This window comes from Papaver somniferum, chromosome 2 (genome assembly GCF_003573695.1).
Source record: "Papaver somniferum cultivar HN1 chromosome 2, ASM357369v1, whole genome shotgun sequence".
In the NCBI taxonomy this organism is placed as follows: domain Eukaryota; kingdom Viridiplantae; phylum Streptophyta; class Magnoliopsida; order Ranunculales; family Papaveraceae; genus Papaver; species Papaver somniferum.
Window position 1 is genome coordinate 105,874,018 of NC_039359.1, and position 26,666 is coordinate 105,900,683.

At 35.6% G+C, this 26,666-nt stretch overlaps 2 protein-coding genes across 2 annotated transcripts; one reads left to right on the forward strand and one right to left on the reverse strand.

Moving 5' to 3' along the window:
• Window positions 1–343: 343 nt before the first annotated feature.
• On the reverse strand, window positions 344–3,252 carry LOC113351724. Its single transcript, XM_026595662.1, has 7 exons — window positions 2,364–3,252; window positions 1,777–2,127; window positions 1,635–1,709; window positions 1,384–1,529; window positions 1,272–1,298; window positions 653–1,120; window positions 344–412 (listed from the first exon to the last, which is right to left on the reverse strand). The coding sequence occupies exons 1-7, from the start codon at window positions 3,250–3,252 to the stop codon at window positions 344–346; spliced, it is 2,025 nt and encodes a 674-aa protein (XP_026451447.1).
• Window positions 3,253–22,616: 19,364 nt separating this feature from the next.
• Window positions 22,617–25,469, forward strand: LOC113348692 (pentatricopeptide repeat-containing protein At1g03540-like). Its single transcript, XM_026592535.1, has 2 exons — window positions 22,617–23,483; window positions 23,757–25,469. Exons 1-2 carry the CDS (start codon window positions 22,640–22,642, stop codon window positions 24,524–24,526), a joined length of 1,614 nt encoding a protein of 537 aa, XP_026448320.1. The 5' UTR covers window positions 22,617–22,639; the 3' UTR covers window positions 24,527–25,469.
• Window positions 25,470–26,666: the final 1,197 nt, after the last annotated feature.

Sequence of the window (26,666 nt, forward strand, 5' to 3'; positions counted from 1 at the left end):
TTCCAACTCTCATTCCTCCATCAAAATACTTTCCTTGCACCCCAATGCAATCACCTGCAAAATCCCTAACAATTAGACCAATACCTCCTTGTAAAGATACTAGAACAAAAGAAGCATCAAAATTGATTTTTAAAAAATCATTCTCTGGAGGCTTCCAAGTTAACTCCTGCACAGAGCTATTCACAGTTGGATTAAAAGTTGGAACTGCACGAGAAAGCTTATTAATACAACCAATTGACAAAACTATATTGGGTGAAACATTTTGAAACACTTTAGCACACTTGTCTTTCCAGATAGTCCAGACAGTAGCCATTAGAACTTTGTTAATATCTGTTCTATTAATTCAATTTCCAAAATTCAAATTAGAGCTAGTAGAAAACCAGGATAAAACCCAATTCCCAAAAGTACCATGCTGTGACAAAATAGTACCTACATTAATGTTTACAGCCAACCATATAGACCTAGCATAAGAGCAATTCAAAAACAAATGATCACTAGTCTCTAAAGGTTGGTTGCAAAGACTGCAATGAGCATCAATTTCATTTTTGTATCTAGAGATCTTATCCCTAGTAGGCACTATATTCCTAATACATTTCTATATAAGAAGTTTTACTTTATGAGGCAACCTAATTTTCCATAGAGTTTTCCAAACCTGTGAAGGGATAGCTTGATAACCTGCAACAGAGTTAGGAGGTTTTATCAAAACATGATAAACACTCTTAACATAAAAATATCCTTTTCTATCTGGTAACCAAATCAAAGTATCATCACCAATAGCAGGTATAGACATAGCTAAGATTTTATGAGTTGTATCTTCAGGAAACAGATAGTTAATCAAATGAAAATTCCAAACTCTAGTTCCACTAATAAAAAGATCAGCAACATGAATATAAGCCACATAATTAACTAAACCTTCAGCAGGAGTAGAAGGTTTATCTAATCCAATCACCCAACCGTCTAACCAAATTTTAGTTTTAGTGCCACATCTGATAGCCCAAAAACTATTCTCCTTGATGATATCAATGTATCTATATATTCCTCTCCAAATCCAAAAGAAACTCTCATTAAGTTTTTCCAAATGGAGTATACTACAGTTCTTAAAATATTTAGCACTTAGTATCTTAACCCATAACTCATCATGTTCAGTTATAATTTTCCAAACAAGTTTACAAATCAGAACAATGTTAAAAGATTATAAATCCCTAAAACCTAATCCTCCCAACTCTTTATCTTTATTATGCTATCCCAAGCAAGAAATTTTATACCTTTACCTGATTTATGACCCCACCAAAATTCATCTGCGTAGAATCAAGTTAATGAATCAAAGTAGAAGGAATTTTAAAACATCCCATTTGATAAGTGGGTAAATAGTTTAGAACAGACTTGATTAAAGTTGGATTTTCCAGCTTGGTTTACAGTAGTACTGACATAATTGTTGAGTCTAGCACCAAAAGATTGAGCAATGGGGTCAAAAGATTTCAACTTAGAGTGACCTAATAACAGAGGGGCACCTAGATATTTCTCCGAATCTGTAACAATGGACATATTTAAAGCACCAGCAAGATAATTATATTCTGCAGGACTTAAGTTCTTACTAAAATACACACAAGACTTACTAAAGTTAAGCATCTGACCTGACAGATTTCCAAAATTCTGCAGAATCCTTAATACATGATCTATATGATGCATGTTAGCTTGACCAATATCATCTGCAAATAACAAGTGTGAAATGGGGGGAGCTTTCCATAGAAACTTTAACTCCAACAATTGTTTTACTAGTTTCAGCATATAAAAGGGATCTGGAAAGATACTCCATAGCAAGAATAAAAAGATAAGGGGATAAAGGATCCCCTTGTCTAATAACCCTAGTAGGTTCAAATTGACTACAAGGAGAACCATTAAGTAGAACACTAATATTAGTTGTAGATACACACTGCATAACAAGATTACAAAAATCCTTACTGGAACCAAACTTTTCTAAAACTTTGTTCAAAAAATTCCATTCCAATCTATCAAAGGCCTTTGACAGATCAAGTTTAATAGCCATAGTACCAGACATACCTTCTTTTTGTTTCATATAATGAATCATTTCATGAGCAATAATAATATTGTCATGAATTTCTCTACCTGGAACAAAAGCATCTTGATAAGGAGAAACCAATTTCTTAAGAAAAAGTTTAATTCTATTAGCCAAAAAATTTGAAACAATCTTGTAAGTGGCATTACAAGCCCAATTGTCCTAAACTCAGATGGCATTTTAGGACTTTTACACTTAGGGATGAGAGAAATATAAGTCCTATTTAAACTTCTAGGCATATGACCACTCTGAAAAAATATTTCGACAACATCAATAATATCCTTACCAACTAGATGCCATTGAGTTTGATAAAATCCTGCTTGAAATCCATCTGGACCAGGTGAACTCCAAGCAGGCATATTTTTGACAATATTTTCAATTTCAATATCAGTAGGAACAACATGCAACATAAGATTATCAGATTCAGTTATAATGGAAGGAATAACATCAAAATCATCATCAAATAAAATAGGATTAGAAGAACTAGCAACAGAACTGAAATGGCTAGTAAGAAAGTTACTAATACTTTCCCTGTCCCTATACCAATTTCCATTAGCATCACAAAGAACGCTAATATTATTAGTATGCTTCCTTTTATTGACCATAGTATGGAAATATCTACTGTTATTATCCATACCAGTTTTATCCCTTGAATTTTCCTTATAGAATTCAGTTTGAATTTTGTACCAGTTTTCCAGATCACTGGTGATTTCTTTGACTCTAGCATGCTGCATATCAGAAGTAGGACCATTTTGAACAGTTTCTAGCAAATTTTGCAGATTACTTATATTCTTTTGAATATCTCCAAACTCCATTCTATTCCATTGAGATAAAGTAATCCTAGCACTATGCTGTTTTTGCTTCAATCTATGGGCTGTACTTCCTAAAATATCAATAGACCAAGAAAGTTCAAGTTTTTCATTAAAATTGTTATGCCCTAACCAAGTTCTAAAGAACTTAAAAGGTCTCCATAAAGATTTAGGGATAGGATCACTTATGAGCATAGTGGGACAATGATCAGAAGCAATAAAATTAAGATGTAACAGCTTAGCATTTGAAAAATTTAGAGACCAATCATTATTAATAAGTGCCATATCTAATCTAGCTTTCCTAGTACCTGTTCCATAAGAGTTACTAGTCCAAGTATAATCCCTCCCCTCAAAACCAATATCCATTAAACCTGCTTCAGTAACTTTATTTTGAACCTATCTGTCAGAAGTATTATTATTATCATCCAAGTGAAAATTTAAATCACCATAGAAAATTATTATTGATGTTGAACTTTATTTTGAACCTATCTGTGAACATCCTTGCTAAAATCAGATAGAAAATTCCACTGAGTTTTCTTAGGTTCTGTGTAGGTAGAACCATACATGAAAAAAATCAGAGTTTTGGGTTTACTAGGGTCTAACTGGATAACAACATGAATAATATTATTTTCACATCCAATAACCTCAACATCAATACCATCCTTCCACATCAAAAAAGACCACCTGCATAACCAATTCTATCAATGCAAGTATAGTTAATAAAATGAACTAACTGAGCTACTGAAATCATTCTACTTTCTTCACTCTTAGCTTCACAAAGAAAAATGAAATCAGGATTTTGAGTTTTAACCAAATTTTGAAATTGTTGTTTAGTAAAGTTTTTAGCAATACCCTGCACATTCCAAGAAATGATTTTCATTTTATGAAATAAAGAATAAAATTCAATCAAAGAGATGAAAAAAATAATGTTTTACCTTAGCTCCATCAGTGCTTCCAGTTTGCATACCCCCAGATGTGATTATGTCAGTTGCCTGTGATTCCACCATTTTGTCATTAACAACTTCATGCTCCAAAACATGGGAAACCGGCATTTCACTTCTCTGCCTCTTCCCAAGTCTTTCCTCCACAACATCATTTTCTTTATCTCCTTTATACATATAAGTAAAACCTAACACATAGCCATCTTTTGGAGGAACAAAAACCTTCCCCTTGCTGATCTTCTACTGAACAACATCAGGAACTTGATCACCTTCCTTAGTAATCATAACCTGCTTCCTTGCACCCATCTAAAATTCTCCAAAATAATGAGGCTTAGCATGAGCCTTAGCCAAGTAATCTGTTGCTGCCTTACATGACCCTCTAGTGTGATTAAGGATATAGCAACTTGGAAAAATCTTATGAGGTTGCTTCTCATAGAAGAACTTAATCCAACGAGTTGAACCAACATTAGTCTTAGCCATCACACCTCTTCTCAAAGGATAGTTAATATCAACTTGAACACAAGATTTCACAGGTTCACCTTCAACAGGAACACCATCTTCTGGTACAATTGCTAAAACTTCACCCATTATCTTAACAATTTTAGTTATTGTTTTTACATTCATATATTCTGGAAGAATTTTTCTAATTTGAATTCAGAAACATTGTTTGCTCCAATCAAGCTCTTGATAAATCACTTCTGAATTATAGAACCTCAGATTAATAAGAAAATCATTAATACTACATGGCCGAGAATCAAAAACCTTCTTCTTAGTATCATGATCTTTAAATCTAAACTCAATGATATTATATTCTAATTCAAAGACCTTAACCTCACCTTCAGGAATGAAACTCCATGTGAGTCCAATGCTCTTCTCAACAGTTTTAATCCCCATTTTACCTTCAATTATAATTTTACCAATGAGACTGATTTCTTCAACTTCATATGTGTTTTCTTCAGCTTCATCAGATTGATGGTAGAAAACTTCTTCAACATCACCTAAATCTAAAGAAGCTTGCATAAACCTATTAGCTAAATCAGAAATTGATTTCTCACCTCCTTCAGCCATTGTTAAAAGAAAGATTTCTATATGAGTATTTTTTGTGAACTCAAAGTTGATAAGAATAATTTGATTTAGTCCTTTAAAGGAGAAAACCCTTAAAAATATATGGGTTCAGTTTGAATTTTGGAAGATATTCATCCGGAAATCTTGTAAGTGAGAGAGATTAATTGACTGATTATTCTCATTGTGTAGAGAAAATAGTTTAGGAAAGTTAACAGAAATGCTATGACTTCCACCGATAATTACGAGAAAAAAAATTGGAATAACTTTGTAACGACTGTTTTGAAATTTGAATTTCCTTGAAACGCGGTATTTTCCAACCCACTGAATCGTTGAAGGCACTCGGCAGAGAAGTTTTTCCAGAAGATCAAAATTGACAAACTGTGGAATCACAATAGCTTCAAAAAGCATCTTAACAACTTTTGCAAACGCCTGAATCACACCAGCAAACATGGTAAACACCAAATGGGATAATACAAACTGTAAACACATCATAGACAAGAAAATTAGCAACCCATAGTTTTATCAAAAACAAACTTAAAATCAATAAAAGTTTAACCAACTAGAAAAGAAAGACGGATTAGATCAGTATAAACATAGGATGAAAAGAAAGAAAAAAAACCCAAATGTGATATTAGATCATGAAAAGGATTGATGAAAGCTAGAAAAAATTGAGAAAATTTGGTTACTGAGTTAACTCAGTAATATCACCCCTAAGTTTCTGTAATTATTTTCAACCCAAATCCAATATACTTTTTTTTCATTTCATTAATTTCTAAGATAACCTAAAAGAAGTTTCTATTAAAACATTTATATTCAATCATGAGAAACCCTATCCTTGACCGATATATGATTGCCAATTGTCACAATTGTAACTGACTACCCATGACTTCTCACACTCGCACAAGTGTTACATTTACTACCTACACTGCTAACTATAAATATGAATATAACCCTGTCATGGTAGATTTTGTATTGGAGAGACAGAAAAATAAATATGAGAAAAAAAAAGGATAAAAGAAAGAAAATAGTTAAAAGTAAAGAACATAACTGCCGACAATTTTTAGTGTCTGTTTGATCCTGTCGATGGGGAAAAACGATTCGTTGTTTTTTTAGGGAATGGAGAGACGACCGTGTGACGGAGGCTCCTCAACCGAGCAAACTGCTTAACCTCACACAGATGCACTGCACGTGAGTGCTTTGAGTTCGAGAGATCAATCTGTAGGACTCCGGCCTAAACCAAGTCAATAGCCGTTCCAGAGTCAATTCGGTCACAAAGAGGGGGTTTGTCTGTAGGAGGGAAGCTGCGAATTGTGTGAGATCAATGATGATCAAGGATTGTGAATGTGTTGTGGGTTTCTGCAAGTTTTCTGTGAATTGTTGAGTTCAAATAAGTTCTGATCGATTGATGGAATTTTTGAGAGTGATTGCTCGAAAAATTGTTGTTGTTCAATCGTGTAATCAGAGACTTACTTATATTGCCATAATAGTAGACACATTGATCTCCAGTAAGTGTGACGGTTTCTTGAGTGAAAGAGTAGGAAGGTGATCGTGGAAAAACCAGTTTCATGTCGTATGGAGACTTGGTTGATCGTCCACCCACTACTTTGCTAACTCCTTCAAACGATTGCACGACTTACTCACATTTCTCTCGCCAGACCAAAACCCTAATTAATATCCCCCCATATGACGTGATTGATGTCTCACGAACGTGGAGTCTACAAGGCAGACGTGTATTTAATTGGTTAATTGTTGACTGATTAGACGGTGAGTCTAAGTTTTGTTGAATCGAGCATGATTGTCGATTTCTCAGTGATTCATGGATCGAACATGTCTACTGAGACGTTCTTGAATGATGTTGATATTGCTCGTCTGAGAAAATATTGTAAATTCGACGAATTTTTGAACATTGAGTTAATCAATATTCGGCGAACTATTGATATACTGAGAAAGTATTGCTCAATTCGATAAATTACTGAATATTGATAGTTGGATCAATATTCGAGCAACCGAGCAAGTATTGCTCAATTCGATAAATTACTGTATTGATAGTTGATGAACTGAGCAAATATTGCTCGTCTAAGTAAAATTACTGAATATTGATAGTTGGATCAGTATTCCTTGTTTGGGAAATACTGCTCGTCTGAGCGAATATTGCTCGTTTGATGAATTATTGGTAGCATGACTAAATAAAATATTAATCAAAATATTAGTAGTTGGACCGAATATTATGTAATTAATTAAGATGTTGATTGCTGGATCAACATAAAATTATTAGTATTCAAACTTGCTCAAAATCATGATTTGCGGAGCATTCAGTTCGAAACCCTAACTTTGATCGATTGCTGATCAATTGACGGTTTATTGAAAATCAATCATGAGTGAAGGAGGGACCGGCTACATGGGATAACGAACGACATGTAGTGCCCAGGTGCTCGTGTGAGCATGCACCATAGTTCGTTGACCAGTTGGTGGAATGATGATTAAATGCAGGTTTAATCATTAATTGAAATAGTGCTTGATTGAGCATTAGGTGATAAAACCTAATTATGGAGAAGTGAGGGACCCACCAAGAGGGCATGAGACCAGACCTTGGTGGTCGTGGGACCAGCTGATGGTCGTTTGAGCAAATTCCAAGTTGGTTGGAGAGAGTTTGGACCAATATGAGCAATTGAGCAAATTAGGTCAAAATTATAAAGATGTGTGGGACCGGCTCCTTGCAAGCCTTAAGGCCGGACTTGGTCGATCAAGGAATCATGCTCGTGTCACCATAATGTCCGTGTCTCAGTCCTGAGAGTTTTGGTATTTTCTGGTGTGCGTTTGAGAAATATCTTGGATTTTCAGAAGAGTTTGATCTTTGACTGAAATTCTCGATTTTGCTCGAATGAGCAAGTAGAACTTTGATCGTTTGATCAATATTTTGAGAATATTAAAATAATAATATTTTAATATATTTTCGAGAATAGCCTAGTCGGTCGTGCGACCATTTGACTTTTTAGTTTTTTCATGGTTTGAGCAATATTTGAGAAAATATGAAGAAACCATGATTTTTGCTCAAACGGAGGAGTTTCATGAGATGAGGGAAATAATAATTATGAAAACAAGGATTGCAAGGTGTGGGGCCGGCCACGGCTAGGGCATGGACGGCCGGCTAGTAGCCCGGTCCCGCGACACCTTTCCCTATTTTATTATTTTTCATGAAACCGTGAAAATATGGAGAAACCGTGAGTTTTGTTCAAACAAGGAAAGTTGCTCGAATGAAGGAGTTTTCATGAGTTTATGAAAATAATAAAATAAGGAAAAATAAAGGGAGAGGCGTAGGGGACCGGCCACGGCGGCGTGATCGGCCGGCCGGTGGGCCCGATCCCTAGGCGCCTTTTTTTGTTATTATTTTCTCTCTCCTATTTTGTGTAGGATTCCTCGTTTGTCCATATTCTTGAATGCTCGTTCGTGCATCATTGTTCATTTTCTTGGGGCTTACTCGGTGATAGTCCAGAAGCCCGATTGTTGAGTAATTATAACTAATTCATGAAATTCAGTGGAGAATCATTCATGAAATTCAATGGAGAATCATTCATGAAACGGAGTAATAATCATGAATTTTTCATATATTACTAATCCATGAATCCAGCCGGGGAATTCAGGGAATGGAGTAATGGGATAAATTGATTATCTATTACTAATACATGGAATCAGCCGGGGATCAGCCATGAAACGGAGTAATGAGATACAATAAATTATTTTCTAGGAATTCAATGGCGAATGTCACAGTAGAATTAATCTATTGTAGAATCAAGATATGAGATAGTTGAAGCATCATACTCGTTCTGAAAAGTGTATAGTCAGGGAACAACGCGCAGCGTTGGTGTCCTGAAGGCGTTTAGCCCTCCAGCAAACAATTATGTCCAGAGAGCCGCCCGAATCTGTACACGGTCTCTCCACATAGTCAAGGAACAACGAGTATCACCGACATCCTGAAGGCGTTAAGCCCTCCGACAAACAATTATGTCCAGAGAACCGCCCAATCGTTCTTCTATGTATAGAGGGGTTTCTCTATATAGTCAGGGAACAACGAGTATCGCCGACGTCCTGAAGGCGTTAAGCCCTCTAACAAACAATTATGTCTAGAGGACCGCCCAATCATGTTATTCTACATAGAGATCATGATGAAATGTGCATCATCGAACGCTCAGCCAGGGAGGCTTTTCGAGAAACATGTTCATCATGGCTCTGAGAGGAATGCTCACTCAGTCAGAAATCGTGAAACGTTTCACGGATCGTAAATCATGAATCGTCACATGCGTTCTTGAAACCGGGTCAGAAACATGCGACTTTGACCTTTATCGAAAATCCACCATCAATAAATCCAGCCCAATATTTTACTAGTCCTTTACAGCCATACAGTTGAGGGGCTTCTGGATATACGGTCCATTTTATATAAATTTAAAAATCTCTTTAAATTATCTATACAAACAATACAAATATCAATACTAATTATAGTATATTATTAAATAGAATCGTTCTTTTAATTATTGAGGAAGGATCCATTCACTCCATCTAATACTTTGGATTCTAATTTTCTTTTACAAAAGCCAACTATTACGTATTTGAATCTAATATTTTGGGATGTCTTCGTGTTACAAAACTCTACATATCCATACAAAAATGAGCGCGTATAGAAACATCAAACCTCACCATCTACTAATTTTAATTTTAACGGTTAGAAATTCGTCGATTTTCGATGGTTGATTTTCAAAATCGTAAATGGTGAAATTATACGTTTCGGAATGTGCTAATTTTTGGCGGCTATGTAAAGCTTTGTAGCACGAATATATTCCAAAATATTAGCTTCAATTACGCTACCATTTATTTTTTGTTAAAAAAAAATTGGGGTCTAGAATATGAGATAGATTGAAAATGAAAATAAGAATGTGAAGAGATCCTCCTCTTCCATATTTGCATGGTCAGAAGAACATAAATGCAAGAATGTGCTCTGCACATGTGTTCTTCTTGATGTTCCTAAATTTTACCCAACTCAAAATGTTTAATATTTGATTATGATTGACAATCGCAATTTGCATATTAGAAAAAAGTTTCCACAAAAATGAAGAAGATTAAGGCAAGGCAGAAAAGCCATAATAAGGAGAGTACTCCGCAACACGAGTCAACCACAGGTGGACACTGTATTATCATCATATAAAGATGTGTGTCACATTTTGCATGAACAATCTCCACTCTCCATGTTCTACTCTTCTCACATGGGTGGCGTCACCAATGGTTTTTTCTTCTCGAAAATGTCTTTGCGGTCCAGCATCTTACACTAGAAAAATAAATGCGAAGTCAATTAATCACAATAAAGAAAGTGTTTTTGCGGTGCTCTACTCTACTACAGTTTCAGTTGCAAGTTGCTACTAGTTTCTATGCATGAAAGATGGAGTATTATGATTTGAGAATTAACAAGTGGGGTCGTGGTGAGATCATAAATTGTCCTACCATTTCGTGCAGCTGATTTCCGGCAGATTTGGCGAGAAGCGAGAGCGACACCAGCAATTTACCCCAACACAGCCCAAGAGAAATAGTATATAGTACGGACGCCTTTGCCCTCTGGAGTCTGGGCGTATACAATTTGAACATAAGTTTTACACTTGATCTAGCATCCCTTTTGACGGCGGAGCTTTAGCTCAACACCAAACTGTCTGGTTTTTTTTGTTTTGATATGTTATTTTTGTCGACGACATCAAGTTAAGTATCTAGTTTTAGTTTTGGGTGTCGGCGTAAGCTGATTAATCCAATGTATGCCATGTTACGGTGTTTCCTCTCCTGAAGGCTGAAGTTGATAATCTAGTCACACTAATTACATACCTATTTTGAGGCATACTGATTTTTTTTGAGGCATATTTATTTATTATCCCATCTAGGGTGGTTTTATAAGGGGTGTCTAAAGGTAGTGCAATTACCTATATATCCTTAAACAATCTAATTACTAGAGTGCCTTTATCCTCAAAACCCTAGAATCAAAAATCAAAATAACCTTTAAACTTAAACATCTTGGACTCCAATTCAATCAAGCAATCAATCAATCAAAGGAAACACGGATAGAAGTGAGCGATGTTGGAGTGCGAAATCCAAATTTCAATTGCTCTTAGATGTATTTTAGAATGCATTTGTAACAAACCCATCTTGTTTTTGATTGATTTTATTTTGTTTGATCGATAAAATATGATTTCAAAGATGAAATTAGGGTTTTCAGAAGATAAGTTCGGCTGATCTTGGAGTATCAATTTTGAGCCAAACCTAGTATATGATTTAGAGAAACACTATGTTCGGCTAATGCGATTTTGCTAGATTTTGTTCGAATCAACCGAACCTAAATTCGTCAGTTACAAAGTGAAGTTCGGCTGATAACTTGTCATCCGAACCTCTGTTTTTTGAAAATACACCTGGGTTCGGCTAACAACGATTTTGTTCGAATCAGCCGAACCTAAATTCATGAGTTACAGAGTAAAGTGCGGCTAGTAACTTGTCAGCCTAACCTCTGAGTTTCGAAAATATACCTAGGTTCGGCTAACAACTTGTCAGCCGAACCTAGGTATATTTTCAAAACTTATAGGTTCGACTGACAAGTTATCAGCCGAACTGTTCATCTGGTCAGTAGATCTGGGTTTTAAAAATTCAATTTTTTGATAGATTCAACTTATAAAAAGGACATTAAACCTCGTATAGAAGTCTACCTCTGATTTGAATCACACATTTTGGTCACTTCTAATCATTAAAATCTCAAAACCCAATTTTTTTCACTTCTTCTTCTTCCTCTCAAAAATTCCAACTCTCTCACATAAATTTGATTTCTCTACTAATTAACACTAATAATTTAATTTTTAATCAATCCTTAAAATTCCTAATTAATAAATCTAATCATAATTATTAACACTAATTATGTAAGGGTAGTTATGCCATTATCAAAAAGGATGAATAAGGGGTGATGTTATTTTTTATTTAGTGACCCTATTTTGACATTATTTAGTATGCCTCAAAAAAATCCAATATACCTCAAAACAGGTTTCTTGCAAGACTAGATTGGGTAGGGTACTAGGGAATAAGTGGGCAGGAACCAACCACATGAGTGGACGGAGCCACAGTCTCAAACAGCTATGTACAACCTAGGGTGAGATATAACACATCACATTCTAGTTATGTTCGACTATTTCTAAGGTAGTTCTATGCCAAGTGGGAACTACCACTGAAATTTATTTTCAATCTAGATTATACCGCTAAGCTCACTTGGATAGGAAAAGGGCTGCACGTTGTACGGTTCTTTGCCTAACTCAGTACCCGTACCTTCCTATGGTCGGTACCTGTATCTATATCCGTCTACCTGTGCTTGTACCTGTGAAGTACGGGATGTGATCTGCACCTGTTTAACTCGGTACAGAAACGGGACGGGACTGGTTTTTTACCTATAGCATATGTAAAATTATAAAAAAGATAGCAAAGCAAAAAAATCTTCACACCTGAATTCATACTTCATATGCATAAGTTTAAAATTCCCGTGACATTTGACCTGAATACATATCTTCAAAGTTCTAAGTTCAACAACTTCAACTGGTTAAGACTTAAGTAGAAAAAACAGAAAGAAAAGTAAAAAACAACATTTTGCCAGTTCGGTTTTGGCACTTGACCACTTCCATAAGTTTGCTGCAACAAGAAACGAACTCTATCTCCAAGCATCAAGCATCCAAGACCTCTAACTGTAATTAGATGCAACTAATTTACTATCCTCACCTGGCATTTGGGGTTCAAACACCAACAACTGCTTAAACGTAATCAAGAACAAACTGTGAGCACAACAACAGAGTTCCCACCAGGTTATTAGAGCTACTAAGACAAAAGTTGAATGAACATAGTTCAATAAATATTCTGATGATGGGATAAATAATGGTGAATGTGTTTGAGTGTTGTGTTATTCTAGTACACTAATTTCTCATGGTTTCAATCTTTTAAGACAAAGCAATTTCAGCTTGAAATCTTGAAGCACGGATAATGCTTAGAATATGCGTGCAAGGAAGTCAGAGATATCAAACAGAAGCTTACAGGAATTGAAAATTTAACAACTAAAACTGAGATATTTTCATTAGGTATCTAAAAACATCCGTCAACAGAGAAAAATAAACTGGCAAACCTAATGGTTTTTTCTTTCTGCTAAGAATACAACAGGTAGTATTGATAGAATTCAAAAATTGCTTGAGCTAAGTGACTGGTATGGATTTAATTTTCAAGTGGGAGAATATAACAATCATACATAGACAATATATTAGACTAAAATTAAAGAGAATCAGAAACTTCACAAAAGTGAAATTGAGTCACTGACTATATGAACTACAATTTGTAAACTTTGTAACCTATTGATCCCATTAGATGCTCAAGAAGTATAAGTGTTGAAGTTTGGTATACCTTCAATAGGTCGGGTTCTTCTACCTCATACCCCAGAAATTCCAAAATCCTAAAATTACAATCAGTTTCAAATCTAAAGAAATCAATAAAAACTAAATAGAAATGAACAAAAACTTAGTTTTCAAAAACCCTAACTGTTATTAGTTGTTATTACATGTTAACTGTTGCATACTTGCAGTAAATAGAAAAGGAAGATTAGAAGATGGTCAGATGGTGGCTGAGAAGTTAGTGGTGAATCTGGTGATAACGATTAGAAGACGGTGGACGATGGTCTACATGACGTATTTCTCTTATCTGAGAGGAAAGCCTGAAAGCTGAAAGAGGGAAGAAAAAGAAAAAAAAATGAAGGAGAATACGATAGAAAAGGTATAACCCCTACTATCAACGACCGGAATTAATCCCTAATATCAACGAATACAGATCCTCGGTACTATGGGACGATAATAACCTAGGACCGTTACTTGTACCTAGTCTATGCCCGGTTCCTGTTTGGTACTTGTACCTATCCCATTTAATCTCGGTTCTGAAACGTTACCGGTACGGTTCCTTTGGTTCCGGTACGGTTCCACGGGACGGGGCGGTTCATGTGCATCCATAGATAGGAAATTCAATCTTTCCCTAAAAGACCCTGTTATATTTTATATCGTCACAGTCTCAAAAAGTTCTCTGAGGCGCCAAAATATATCATTGGATCTTGGAAAACAATCCATCAACGAACATCACCTGCTCTCAAGCAATTTTTTTTTTTTCATTTTTTTTGCTGGGAGAAAGAAAGCCGGACTCAGGTCCTTACCCAAATCCAGCAAGTTGGACTAGCCCCACTTCTAGACCCAACCCCACTAAATCTCTCTAAACAACTTTTTTTTTTGCTAGGCTAAAGTCGGATCCAACCAATTGGACTAGCCCCACCGCTAGACCCAACCCCTCTAAATCCCTATAAACAACTAAATTGAATATAACAAATCTCAACGACGGGGATCGAACCCCTGACTTCCTCCTTACTAGAGTTCATGGGATACCACTGAGCTTTGCCCTTGAACCCAAGCAAGAATGCTTAGGCCTACAAATTTATAACAAAATACTTTCTCCCTGAGAATACATAGTTCGCCAGACTTTGATAAAGGCAGAAAAACATTTACTGATTGAGGAAAAATTTCATGCTTCCTTTATCTTTGACACATTTTCCTCATTAAACGAAGTCATGACCCAAACAACAACATCTCTTTTTGCAACACTTCTAGTAATTGGAGCCATTTTTTCAATGTTTCATGAAAGAGTTAAACAATATATAGAGAAGATTCATTTAAACAAGGAAGTCTTTCCAACCAAGGAAATTGGTCCTTAAAAAGACCATTCCAAAAAGGGGCTGGCGAACCAGTAAGAGCCCGACACATAGGTATGTTCACGGAACCTCATAAACTCAAAAATTTGATTTTATTAGTGACTATCCAAGTAAAGAGAAAAACAATTAAATTCTTCCTTTTTTTAATTATATCAACATTATGGTTCGATTTTATCCAAGAGCATAATTTTTATCTTAGCTTGTTATGAAGAAATCCCCATGAATCTTGTTCTCATCTCTTACTTAGAAGTCAGATATGCGGGGAAAATTTCTTCAAATAATATAGAATCCGTTGGTACCCGTACTTGGTCATTATAATTTTGGACTCGTTTTTGTCACAATGTGGTAACACAAACGCCACATAATTTTGTATTATAGGTGTATAAAATACCAAGATGACTACTACAAGTGATTTCAAGAACCATTTAAACATGTTATGTAACCTATTTTATTTTTATTTTTTAAATTATCAATTTTTGGAGCAAGAAGCTCAACAATTTTGAGATGAATCTTTTCAATGCCTTCCATTTATAGGAACAATATTGTCAATCTCAATTATGCATTCCATCAAAACTAGTAGTAGAAAAAAACCCAAATCATAAGGAGGTTATATAATACCCTTGTACAACCTTCATATCATAAAGAAGAGCATCTTATGATATTTTGTGCAATCTTCGTATTCTCAAGTCAATATCAGGGATATACCCACTAATACACTTAAATAGTGACGGGTTGAGTATGATACTCACCGCTAGTGTCACTAGCTAAAAATTGATGGTATTTTTTACAGTGGTTGTAAAAGTGATAAGTAATGGTTCGTTCAAGACTTGTGAAAGCAACTTTTTTAGACTTAATTTTTATAAATAAAAATAACAAACTCGAATAAAAAGTGTTGTGAGAATTATGGAGAGACTGGGGCTAGGATTGCGCTATTTACCAATTCCAAAGTGATACTAATCATGCAATTCCACACGTTCAAATTGATTCTCAACTCTTGCAAAAGTAGATTTTTAGAAACAACAATGTTAATCCAAAGCATGAGACATCAAAACCCTAGGCTAAGCATGTTCCATCAAAAGAAAATACAATTGTTTAACAAAAATCATAAAATCTATTTTCAATCTAGGCAAATAATCATAAATAAAAATTGCACAAATTAAATAATTAAGAATTACCACTTTTTCATTGGAAAGATAACTTCCTCCGTCGCCCCAAGGATTGGGTCTAGCTCATCATGATGGAAACACGCTCAAAGTATGATTTCATTGCTCAAAATATGCTTACAAGGATGAAAATATATGAAAACAGAGATTTGTAACACTTATAATTGTTACAAGTGACACTGTTATAGAACGATGCTAAGAAATTGTTGCTGACACTGTAGCGCTGCGACCCTCTATTGGTTGTCGTTGTCACTGTTGATAAACGACGGTTATATTGGGTCTAAAGTTCTTCGTGTTCTTCACTACACCAGCAGAAAAACTCGTCTCTGCAACTCCGGTTTTCTAGGCTCTATTCTACTCCCCGTTCCTCTTTAGTGATACCCCAAGATGCTATTTATACACAACAGGTGAAGAAAATCCTCCGTAATAACTCACAGTGATCTCCATTTTACTCTTCAGTGAAGAGGATTATTCTCGGGAATATCTTCTTTCATTTATTGCCTTTTCACGCGTTCATCTTCTTACAAAACGTTCCAAATCTTCATGTTCATGCCTCAGATGTAGTCTATCACACTTCCATCTCACGCCATGCACAGAAGAATGCGTACAATCCCTGTGAATATCTTCTCTTAACCACTTTCCCTGTTTTGTATAATCCACGTACACATCCATCTTCTTTCGAATCTGAAATAGATACCGGCCCTGTTTACGTGTAACAGGCCCATACCAACCCATTTGAGTAATTGAATCACACCATAAGTCTCCAAGATCAAGAAAAACAACTCTCGGGTTTCCTTAAGCAAAACCCGTAACTCCCTGATTCATTCAAACTCGATGATTTAGCCAGTTCTGATCAATTTCGGCAACCTTACCACGCCTGTGAGACTGAAACAAGTCTTCCCAAACAATTACAGCCATTGAGTCTCACTGCATCGCACAAAAACTCCAACCCTAATTCTGCCACAATTTTCCCGCCAAAACTTGAAATTCAAAATGAAGAAGATGAAGTGCCCTGATCCAAAATATGGGTGCCTTTAACAACTGGGGCGCCTGGGGGTGCCCTTATCCAATCTGAAGGTGCTTTTAGTACTTTTCCGGGGGGTGCCCCGAGCAACTTTTCGAGCCGAATTTTCCAAAAATGTTTATTTTCCAAAAATACGTACAAACACATAAAACACCATAATAAGTACGAGATCGAGTACTAACAATACGGAACATTAAGGAAAAGTTAGACACATAAATGCGTCTATCAGGCACTTCAAGGTTATTTGAGTTACGATTGGGAGTTGTTTCTTACCGCTTTTATATTTGTTTCTCTTTGGATGCGACTTTATAGAAACTCATTCCGTGAGATTCTTCAAGATTTGATCAATTGTCTGCATATCGTTTTGAAGTTTTGAAAGAAAATTATTATTTTTCCTGAACCTCAAGACCTTCCTCGAACATTTCAAAACTTGCCACAAAATGAACAGTGTTTGGAAGAAAATTCTCTTTGATTTTTGGCTCATTTGTTAGACCTAGTATCGTAACTATCTTCTTCTTTTAAAGTTCCCTCAATAATGAAAGAATTATTCTTGGTATAAGATGCGTCGACATTAAACCCTATAACACTGGTACTTCCAAAGGATTTTTAACCAAAAAACATGACCGAGATTTTATCAGAACTTTCAAATATCTTTTGAAGATCACTTATCTGGGTATTATCAAGTAATCCTCATATAGTTTTTCTGATGCCCATCATAGGTGCAATCAAATTGGTGATCTTATATCCACTCTATTGATAAATAATATAATGGAATTCAAATTCGGTCCCACAAAGAGCATGGAGTTTTAGTTGTCAAAAAGGTCGCAAAAGGAAGTTTGTTTTAGATTTTAAAGTGAATAAGCAAAGCAATTAAAGAGATTAAGTTTTAAACAATAGAGATAGAGATGATCGAGAAATCCATATTCGCTACTAAACCGTCAATGAGTTATTATACTTATATACTCGTCGTTAATCATAGATTATCACCAACCGTGGAATAGCAGCTAGATCAGTGTTATTTCCTAAATCCCTTATGTCACTGGACACGGAAGTTCTCGACTACCATATTTTATTTGTTTAAACCACCTAGTAGTAGATCACTCAAGGTGTAATTTGATGGATGCTTTCTGATCAATGAATTTATAGGTTTATCAATTTAGTTACACTCCTATATCAAGGTCCACTTTTCAGTGTTGTTTATACACAGAATCATTCCACAAAATCCGTCTGCAAGGTCACGTGTTCTCTACTTGTATACAAATTATTCGACGATTGCTTATCTTCTAACTCAATACTAGCATTAGATTAAATCAAAAAATAAATTTAGTTGTCCACTTAAACAATCTATCAATCAATCATAAACAGTCTTAATCGTATAAACAAGCGATAATCATATGAAGAACTTCAAAATAAATTAATATAATAACTTAAATCTTGTATAAAACTTAGAATTCATCCTCAATCAATTGGGTTTTAGCTATTCATGGGTGTAGTAGCATCCATGTTATACATATAAGAAAAGTGAAGAGATATCATTACGATTGATGAAAACCGTTCTGAAACCCTAGCTTTTGCTCCGATGTGTTTTTTGTCCTCTCCAAGATTGAAAAATAATGTAAAAGATGTCCTCTAGTTGTTGTGAAGTCGTCTTATATAGTATTCATGAGATCTAGATAGGTCTTAGAATCCATCCGGGACCAAGATTCCTTGATTTAGAGGTCAAAACGCGTCAACGTTCTGTCATGAAACTTGCTTGTGCCGGCATGGTCGATTCTGTATGAACTGTGCCGACTTTGGACCTTAAAAACCCAACTTTTCTGTCTGAAAAAGTGTGACTTCCGACATGGTCGATGATCTAGCGAACCGTGCCGGTTTTGGACCAAAAACATGCTGAAAAATTGTCTGAAATAGTGTTACTTCCGGCATGGTTGTGTTGTAGATCGTTTTTCCTTCGCTTCGGATGTTTTGCTTATAACTTTTTCGTCCTAACTCGGAATGACCTTATTCTTTCACTGTTTCGTTGTCTTTAATATGATATTAAGTAATTCTGTATTTAAATGAGTTTGAACTTGGCGTTTGGATCTTCTCATGTTTTTGAGCATTCTTTGCTTCATTTCGTTGCACTTCTTCCCCTTCCTTTGCGTCTAGACACTTGGATATTTGGAGTACTCCACTTATAAGCTCTTTTTGTAGTCATTTCACTATTCTTGAGACGATTCACCTAATAAAAACAAATAAAGGAAAACAAGAGTAATAACAAGATAATATGTAAGATTTATAGCTAAAACAAGTATGGAATGGACACTAAAATCATGTAAATTATGCACTTATCATTTTCATATTAAAGAGTTCTCTCCGAAATAATTATTTCTTCTTAATCTAAGATTTTCTTAAAACAATTCCTCATTTTATCTCACAAAATTCAGAATTAGATTATCTGATTTATCAATATCTGGAACATGACTAGAACCTACATATGTTTCTGCAATAAATGATGAATTATCTGTATAATATTCGAAGATGTATTCCTCAGACATATCATTAAGGGATGCATCAAGAGATTTATTTCCTTCATAATACTTCATACCAGAACGTAATCTTAAATATGTCCAAAACCATGGTATTTGAAGCATTATATGTCTTTCACATCTTGAAAATAAACATTTTCATTAAGAAAATGAAATTGAAGACAAATATTTTTCCAGAGCGCCTATCTCTTCTTCATTTTAAAAGTTCTCTAACTTGTTGAGTGATCAAAGACACTGATGTGTCTAATTAAGCTTCAATATGATCATCATATTATTCATCATCCCATAAAGTAGTAGAAGGATAATTCCGACAACTGCTTCGAAAGAAATATGATCAAAGATCTTTAATTTTCCAACAAAACCACTTCTTGTAATTGTTGAAAGATGGTTTCCTTCTGTGATGGCATATTTCAATAACGAAAGAAGTCGACAAAGTAAAATGAGTTCAAGAAGGAAATTGTCTCTATTCGCTTGCTCTATTTTTTTATATAGTTTCTATAGCTAACTGAAAGCTATACATATAAGAATTCAGGTCACAATTAGGTGTGATAGAGCAGAGGAACTAGCACTGGTCAACTTGATTATAAGTTCTCTCGATCTGAATGACGGCTCGTAGTTGATTTAATTGAAGCAGTTGATCTAGTAGAGGCGTATCTCACAGTTGGTTTAATGAAATTGGTAAAGATCTCATAATTTTTAGCACAATATCCTTTTGAAAAAGTTTTTCCTAGCGCATAGGAGGTATTCACTATTTCAGAAAGTTTGTGATAAGTTCCTCAAACGAATCTTTATTAACCATACACAAGCTTTCCCAGTCAGAATTTAGGTTTTGTGGTCGATATCCCAAGCATCCTTCGACGTTTCACATTTATGCACATGATGTTAAAGATCTTGTCTTATGGCGTATTAATAGCATTCAACCCATCCAAATTTCACTTTACAACACTAATTTTAGTTTAATTATACTCAGTAATATTCTTGACAGAGGTTACAAGGTATACAATAACTATTGGACGAGTATGTCCTTTGACAACCTTCACCTATGGTATTGAAATCACGAGCTTGTAAGAAGGAATACATAACTATTTTCCACCATACGTAATTTGTGTCGTCGAAGGCTGGTAGTATGTAACTAGAGAAAGAACTCTGGTCCATTGATTTCAAATCGCTACAAATACCGACTTATTAGGTCTTTCCGGTGTTTACCTACTCTGATACCAATTGAAAATGAGCGGCTACCAAGTACACCACTAGATTTTTTGTTCAGAAACATGTACGGACAAACTTGTCACTACCAGTAGTATATATCACCAGTAAAGATATGATACCTGATGCTAGACAAGTTTACTTAGACAATTTTACAAAAATTAATATCCAAGAATCAACCTAGTAAGTTTCCGAACTTTATCCGAACCGAATTCCAACAAGAGTAAGTCTTGTAATCTATATCTCAAGATGTAAGTTCTTAAGAATAATTCTTGTAGGTTTAGCACAGTCTTTTAGGATTAAATTTTTTTCCAGGTTGTTTAGCATGTACTTGTGATATTTTTATGGTAAAGATAAACAATATAATGTGGAAAAGAAAATAACACAAGACACCATAACTTTTGTGAATGAGGAAAAGCAATGTGCAGAAAAACCCCAGGACCAAGTCTTGAACTTGAACATCATATTATATTAAGCCGCTACAGACACTAGTCTACTGTCAGACTTCAAACCGGAATGTAGTGGAGACTGAATCGACCCTACGAGCAATTCTGTTTCAGCTGTGCTCCTTTACATCTCTTGGATCTCGCAAGACCCCACGAAACACGATTCCCCTAGATGATGTTCTTTACAGGTCTACAAGTTGCTTCAACCTAAGTGATTTTTTTTAACTATTCCGTCTCTAAAAGATAGCTTATTTGATTTTCATCATAAAGATGTTCAATCAAGGTAATGGAAATCGATATGCTTATGATTAATAAGGATGAACATGGGCTGGTACAGTCCGGGTTTCTTATGAACCCGGTACCTGTACCTCCTACTAACCTGTACCTCATTTCAGTAATTAGGCTTGGACCTGTAAGATCGGTCTGGTACAAGACCGATACTGGGTTTTACCCATGACAGCTATGTAACCATCTCCATATAAACTCATTATACTCAAAAGATGTCCAAAACCAATTACATTTACATTGAATAAATCAATTCACTAGATGAGTTTGATCAAATGTTCAAACCCTTTATTTCATAGGGGATTTCAAAATATGGGTCTTGTTTACTATATGATTCATCTTATTTTTCATTCAAGAGGCTCAAGAAAAGCCCAATTACATTCAGGTTGCAGACACAACCTTATATTCTTCTGCTACTTCAACTAACCAATCCACTAAGATCCCTCTCATTGGTCATTGTTACATCCTCTTGTACTTTCTGAATGTAGTCTGGTTGTGACCTTCTTTCGTCTAGTGCAATGTAGTCAATCTCGTCTCTCAAGGTAGCGAAATGTTTAATTCCGACAAGACGGAATTTGGTTGGAATCGTCCATAATTTTTGGTTGAATCTCGGGTGACTCGGACGGAATTAGCCGGAAACTTGGTTGAAGTTTTTGAAATTTGTATGAATTTAGCGCTTTCTATTATTTTGAATGAAGACTTGTTTCTATTTTAATAAATTGGTTTTATTTGCATACAATTATGTGTGAAAAACACTTGAATACTGTTTGATATACATACTATATGTATAAAATTCGAAACGAATTATCGGTAGTTACTCCGAGATTTCACCGAAAATCTCCCAAAGATAAAATTGTCCCAGTGTCTCAGTCCTGACCGAGACTAACCGGAATCCGGAATTAACTACGTTGATCCACTGTTAGTGTACATGAAATTTAGGCGGGTTAACCACTTTATAAGGTCAGGCGGGTTAACTACCCCACATAGACCAAACCCTCTAGCATGGTGCACAATATAAGGTGTAGAGCCACTCCACTCATTGCCAATTGGTTTTGAGTTGGAAGCCCATACACTTCTATCAGGGTATCAGATCGAGGCCCATATAAGAAATGCCCAAAGAGATACCCACATGTACGGTCCACGTGATAGAGGCTTTAAAGACCCTACACATGGAGGGGGCATGTTAGAGATCAGTCCCACATAGACCAAACTCTCTAGCATGGTGCACGATATAAGTGTAGAGCCACTCCATTCATTGCCAATTGGTTTTGAATATCCCACCGTCTGTGAACAATTCCTAGGTTGATGAAGCTGTTTTGCAAACGCCATTACAGCTATTCCAGATTCCCTCTTAATCTGAATGAGAACCATCAAACACAATCGTGTGTCTCAAAAATCCTGAATCTCTGCAAATCAGGATATCTTTTAGAAGCCATCAATCTCATTAATTTAACAGATCCTAAAGAAATCTATACCAAGCCAGTTATTTATGCTTCTCTCTTACAAACATGTGTCAAAGCAAATTCATTCAACCATGGACTTCAAATTCAATCCCACGTTATTAAATCCGGCCTCGAAGCTGATCGTTTTGTCGGAAACGGTTTACTCTCTCTTTATTTCAAACTTTGCTCTGATTTTTCTGAAAGTGAAAAGGTGTTTAACAACTTAATTGAAAAAGATGTAATCTCCTGGACGTCAATGGTATCGGGTTATGTCCGTGCTGGAAAATCCAAGCAATCACTGGAAATTTATAGAAAAATGTTGGAGGTTGGGATTGAATCAAATGCGTTCACACTCTCTGCAGTGATTAAAGCTTGTTCGGGCCTTGGTGATCTAAGACTCGGAGTGTGCTTTCATGCTGTTGTTTTTATGAGAGGTTTCGATAAGAATCATGTAATTTCTAGTGCCCTTATTGATATGTATGGGAAAAATGCTGTTTCAGATGATGCTCGGAGACTTTTCGACGAAATGCCCGAACCAGATTTTGTTTGTTGGACTACTGTGATTTCGGCATTGACGAGGAATGATCTGTATGAAGAGGCTTTAGAATTTTACTATTTAATGCAAAGTAAATATAATTCATTTGCGGATGAATTTACGTTTGGAACTGTTTTGACAGCTTGCGGCAATCTAGGCAGAGTAAAACAAGGTAAAGAAGTTCATGCTAAGGTTGTTACTGCTGGAATTTGAGGAAATGTCATTGTTGAGAGTAGCCTTGTAGATATGTATGGAAAATTTGGATTGATGAGTTGTTCTCGTCAAGTTTTTGATAGAATGCCCAAGAAAAATTCTGTTTCTTGGTGTGCACTTCTAGGGGCTTATTGTCAAAATGGTGACTTTGAATCCGTTATTGGGATATTCAGAGAGATGGAAAAGACTGATGATTTATATAGTTTTGGTACTGTTCTTCGTGCTTGCGCAGGTTTAGCAGTTGTGAGACAAGGGAAAGAAGTCCATTGTCAATACTTGAAGAAAAGGGGATGGAGGGATGTTGTTGTGGAATCTGCTCTTGTTGATCTTTACGCTAAATGTGGGCTAATCGATTATGCTCAGAGAGTATTTAAAGAGGTTCCTGTTAGAAATTCGATAACTTGGAATGCGATGATTTGTGGGTATGCTCAAAACGGTGAAGTTGAAGAAGCACTTAGGATGTTTGATGAGATGATTAAGGATGGGATCAAGCCTGACTATATTAGTTTCATTGGGTTACTTTTTGGTTGTAGCCATACAGGTTTGATTGATCAGGGACGAAAATATTTCAAATTGATGAATGAAGAATACAAGATCGATCCTGGTGTTGAGCATTACAATTGTATGGTTGATCTTCTTGGTCGAGCTGGATTACTTGAAGAAGCTGAAGATTTAATTGTAAAGTCAGTTTTCGGAAGTGATATGCCTGTTTGGGAAACTCTTCTTGGTGCTTGCACAGCCCAATCAGATTTGGTTCTGGCCACACGTGTGGCGAAGAAAATGATTGAACTTAAACCAGATTACCATTTGAGCTACATCCTATTAGGAAACGTGTACAGAGCGGCTGGCAAGTGGGATGATGCTACAAAACTTAGGAGCTTGATGAAGGAACGAGGAGTAAAGAAAATGCCTGGTAAGAGTTGGATTGAGATCAATAGGAGTCAGGTTCCTAATCCGATATATTTAGGTAATGCTGGTTTACAACAAAAGGAATTTTTGTAGAACACCGGAATGTAAGCTTTGACATGACACGAGATTTATTGGGTTCTGCTACAAACACAATGAATTTGGCATAACAATAATCTCAGTTAAGCAATATGTTATCATGTTTGTGGCCAAGTTGTTATCTTTTCCAGTCATGGTACGATCCACGGGAGAAACTGTTAGTGGTGAATTTTTGCAGATTCACCAGTGCACATATATTTTAAGACTGTCACTGGAGCTGGATTCAATAATTACTGAAAGACAGGAGGTTACTTTCAATTCATTTGGCTGTCAGAGGCAAATTGAAAGCTCGGTAGCAATAAGACTACTTCTCAGGTAAGATGAGGATTTCTCCTATGGTACATGTCCATGTAATATTTGGAGATAGAGTTGGTTTGAATGTTACGCGAAGAACATGGACCAGAAAACCTAGAAAGGTAAAGAGACCTCACAGTCACAACATAACATTGCATTAGAAAATTGAGAGGGTTAAAGAAATTGATATATTGACTCTCTGTATGAACAATTACACGGGGCAGAGTTCTCATTTATCCTTGATAGTTTTATGTTAAGGGTCCAATGAGTGATCCAAGAAGGGTCGGCCAAAAGATTGATTGAAGCTGACTTGAAAAATGAGATGCTTATCGGTTATCCCTATATCCACTGGAAACAAAAGTTTGGGGTCGAAAGGGAAAAGCTGATGCAAAACTCAGAACAATGCATCTTTGGGGCTTTTCTGGAACTGTATATGTGAGTTTTCAGATTTTGTTTGCAGTCTGGACTGAGGAAATTTTAAGAAATTATATTTTGAATGTTAATTTAGTCTCTGAAGTCCAATTTATATCTATGCTAAAGAGAACTTTGAACTTAATTCTCTTTTTCTTTCTGGTTACGCATTTGCCCATTCGGATTTCAAATTTTTATTTGTGCGTCTAGTTCCCTCAAGATCACCGATACCGAGTCAGAGTCATATTGCAAAGTCCTTGAACTCGATTAGAAACCTGAAACAATAGAGAAAATGATCGAATGCTAATACACATTTTTATAATTAGACCCTGCATCATTCATTCATTCACTCACACTGTACAATAATAAACTCAAGCTCGTCATTTTAATCAGTGGATAATTCAGATTTCATCATGCATGGCCACAAACACCTCTATATCAAAAATCAAAACTGGTGTTTAACTATGCTGACGGGTAAATGATTGGAGGAACGTCGAGCACTGGTGGAGAAGAGAGAAGCGAAAGAGTGAGCTATACCAATTACAATCCAAGCTTTAACTTGTCCTCTCTTAGGTATGGGGCGGCTAGAGAATCTTGTTGAGTCAACACTGCTCATCAGTGACAATGGTCTTCTTCCTCCTGCCATATCCTTTTCTTTGAAATTGCTTTTGTTACTTCTTCAAAGGCTTTCAAGCTGATCAAAGTTATGAAGCTTTTGTTTAATGGTTTTATGGATTGAGTAGACAGTTGGTGTTGCTGCTGCTTCTGTTGTTGTTGTGGATGAAGAAAAGGTGAGTTTTCTCGAGTTTATATAGATGGAAGATAAAGTTATTGACGTTTGTTCTTTTGAATAAAGTATGGCAAATTGGCAATTGCCATTGTCTTTCTCGCCCATGTGATCTTTGCGCCGATTATCATAATGTATGTAATCATTCTCTTCCCACTAAGACTCGTCAATTTAAACCTGCTGTACAGCTCATTAACTCATAAAACGACGAGTTTTTAATAAAAAAGAAATGCAAATTAGGTGACGAATACGATTGAATAGATAAGATATACTCTCTACGCTTTTATATATATATAAAAGCGTAAAGGTGGTATTCTCTCAAAATAAAAAAAAAATATTGGTTTTTATAATGTTTCCTGACTTACGCTCATCAATTCCAATATATTTATCTACGAAATATGGAAACTTTCAATTTATTAAGAATTTTTATCCCATTAAAATATTGAAAAGTGAAATTGTCCTTAGAAATTACTAAAAGCATTAGCTAAATTTGTTAACATCATGCTCTTTAATAAGGATAAATATGGAAGAAATTACATTAAAATTATTTTTATGTCTATCCATAGGGACTAAAGAATTTTAATTCTCGGTCTTTTTGGAGACGCAGGGTAGTAGAGCTTCTTCATCAAGATTGAGCCCACAGTG